This window comes from Theobroma umbraticum, unplaced genomic scaffold, assembly GCF_002168275.2.
Source record: "Theobroma umbraticum cultivar Fairchild unplaced genomic scaffold, ASM216827v3 scaffold_51.0, whole genome shotgun sequence".
Taxonomy (NCBI): domain Eukaryota; kingdom Viridiplantae; phylum Streptophyta; class Magnoliopsida; order Malvales; family Malvaceae; genus Theobroma; species Theobroma umbraticum.
This window is the reverse complement of record NW_018397260.1, coordinates 5,671,888-5,675,041: the sequence shown is the minus strand read 5'-3', so window position 1 is coordinate 5,675,041 and position 3,154 is coordinate 5,671,888. Positions and strand designations below refer to the sequence as shown.

Sequence of the window (3,154 nt, the reverse complement as noted above, 5' to 3'; positions counted from 1 at the left end):
TTAAAATTAAGCCCGCACCTTTCGCATATAAAATTTTATTTTTTGGGACATTTTTCCTTAAACCAATGGCTAACTTTGTCAGTTAAAAGACCATGACAACTTACTCATAATATTCCCCGAATAAGATTAAGGTCTTCCGATATCAAAATTATCAATATTAATGCCCTTTGTCCGAAAATTTTCTAGTACTTTTTACCCATTCCTCAGATTATAACCAAATCGTCAGATATGGCAGTACCCCTTACCAAACCAACCAGTTCTGCTTTTGACCGGACATTTGCTCCTCTCCCTTCTGCCCACCGCAAATACCTCCGACAGGAAGCACTTGGAAACTACCTAAACGACTTGCCCTTAATGTTACAGAGCATAGTTACCTTACCTTACATTAAATCAATAAAGAAATAGAGAATACTACTAAGAACACTTTACACACAATTTTTTTTTCTTTTTTGGTCTTTTCATTTCAAAGAAAATGCATCCGGAGCTTCCTCCATGCTTTGAAGTCAGGCCCTCATAATAATTCATAAAATGCAGAGTTTTCGTGTGTCCAATGACCCCTACTACTAATATGCACAAAACTAGAACCATGTCTACATACAATGCAGGACACCACCAGACACCAGAGACTATCTATACACCCAAATGCTGGGACTAGACTATAAAAGAATCATATGTTGATTCTAACATGTATTTTTACACCATTTTATTCCTATATGGTTGCTAGAAACCCATTCCAGCATCCATCAATCCATGACTGCCAGCCACCCAACCCGAGAGACTGCAGTATATGTGGTTTAGAATTTAGATACACCAGGGTAAAGGAAGAGCTTTCTGCATCCTCCATATTGCTTCTCCACCATCTGGAGCGACTCAGACAATATGACTTCTCTGGTGAGCATGACTACGTATGACCTGCACAAGATAGAAAGTGGTAAGGCCATCACCCCAAAAAAAAGAACATTTATAATTTAAGACACAGCCCTAACAGATTAACTGTAGAGGGAAATTTTTAAAATTAGCAGCAGCATTATTGACTTTCCCGGTTGTGTTTAATGTTGCCTACAGCACATGTTAAGAGGAAAAATATTTTAAGTGATTGCCGATACATTGCATGCGGTCTTTCAGTCTCAAACAGCCCGTCACTTTTACACAAAGAGAAGTAGACAATATGTACATATGCAGTCAATGTCAACCTTGTTGCCTTAGCACATATAAACAACTCTCTAGTCTCTTCAGTTAAACCACCATTATAATACTTCTATTTGTAACAAGCATAATTGAGACATTTTGATAGGAAAACATGCCATCAGATCTGGACTAATCCGGTGATGATCTTAGCATTAAACTCAGACAGAATCCATGTAAAAGATATCAGACGGAAAACCAAAGAAATACCTCTAAACTCTAATGGAAAATAACAAAAACATAACCCCATCAAAATGATATTCAGGTCAAATCACAGCAAATATGCACTGAATGATAAGCCCACCCCAGCAATGATTCCTACACCGGGTAACAACATTTCATGTTTTTTTCCTCTCCATTATCATTTTTTTTGTTATTTAACAGCACTGCAGGAAAGAACATTAATTGTATCTCTAATGCAGGAAAGAAAAAATAAATGCTACCTCTAGAATGCAAAATAAATAGTTTGCAAGGCTAGATCCGAAGCCCGCCACTCAAGTAGCAGTTCCGCTGCTCTTAGTCCTGCTGCAATCTAAGGATACCTGAAATAATGAAAAACTCCAGCCACAGTTAATACCATAGCAAGATGACCATGACAACCTACAAACTTTATTCCCCAAGACATCACCACTTACCTTGATCAACTCCTCACCCAGTTGTTTGGTCAGAACCGCTACCCTGCATAAACTGAGAAGGAGTAGTAACTATAAACTGTGGCTGTGCTGGAACTGGTGTTGCTATACCTGATAAACAAATATACTTGGCTCATAAGGTCTTCTATGCATTAAATTAATTACATAAAACTATTTTAAAACAATAGGGCATGCAGGTGCCTTCTGTAGTTGATTAGGAAATATAAGGACTGAAAAATTCATTCATGACGGTGCATCCCTTTCTCTAAGCTCAACAAAGAGATACATTCTCTATGTACTTTCTGATTCACATAAGTTCACTAATGACAACTTCTCATGATGCAGAGCAGAAAGAAAACTTTAAACTAGAATAAATATAAAGATGAAGATGTACAGGTCAAGTTATTGGAGAGGGTAAATTGTTGGCAGAGAGAACTAGAGGGAAAAAAAACAACAGATAACATAAGCAAGCGTGATAAAGCACTTTTCCAGACTGATATTAACCTCCAGGATAAGGAGTTTGGATTGTGGGCATTGGAGAAGTCGTGATTGCATTAGCACTGGGTCCACCAAACTGCACTATTTGATGACTTGGCATTGCATATCCCTGCACAGCTGAATAACCATGTCCGCTAGGAACAGTCTGACCCAGTTGTCCATAGGGATAGAGAGCAGTGCCTACTGATCCAGGTACTCCATATATCTGAAGGTACTGCTGAGCTGCATAAGGGTTGTAAACACCCTGTCCATAGATGATAGCATGCAAAAAAGGAACAAATCAGCATCAGAACATGAGCATTACTTACTCTAATGAAGTTAAATAAGATTTTCATAACATTGCACTTTGGAATGCCATTAACCTGTGGATATAGATATTCATGTCCATATGTCGCATACCTGCACAGATTAAACAAATATCAAAAATTTCAACAAGGTTGGCACTAAACTAGGAATTCGGCATTAAATTTAGAGTGTGAATATATATTCAGGAGATAAACACATACTATACATCACATAGAACAACCACGTTTTCCAAGTGAAATACCAGCATACTTCTATGCTATCAATAAGCCATACCAAGTATAGCCCAATACATTCACCAGTAAAACCATAAGCCTAACTACTCAGCCCATAGGAATAATTAAATTCCCTTCTCCCAACGTTTCTTTTTCCTTTTGATCCTTATCAAATCACAATTACAACCTTGCCTGTTCAATAAACATTGAGCTCGGGGCACATATCCTCCGCAACTACCACTTTTTGCATTCCTGCAATTACCAATCACACCATGTCATATGACTGTACTTTGGACTAATTAATCCTGAATTCTAAGGTAA

The 3,154-nt window shown here is 37.8% G+C and overlaps 1 protein-coding gene across 1 annotated transcript; it reads right to left on the bottom strand.

The window, feature by feature from the left end:
- Nucleotides 1-424: 424 nt before the first annotated feature.
- On the bottom strand, nt 425-3,108 carry LOC110416500 (uncharacterized; the record flags this gene model as incomplete). The annotated part of the gene is made up of 6 exons (XM_021428500.1): nt 425-912; nt 1,629-1,727; nt 1,821-1,928; nt 2,322-2,559; nt 2,678-2,714; nt 3,026-3,108. Coding segments are annotated over 4 exons (453 nt in total), but the record flags the coding sequence as incomplete, so codon positions are not given.
- Nucleotides 3,109-3,154: the final 46 nt, after the last annotated feature.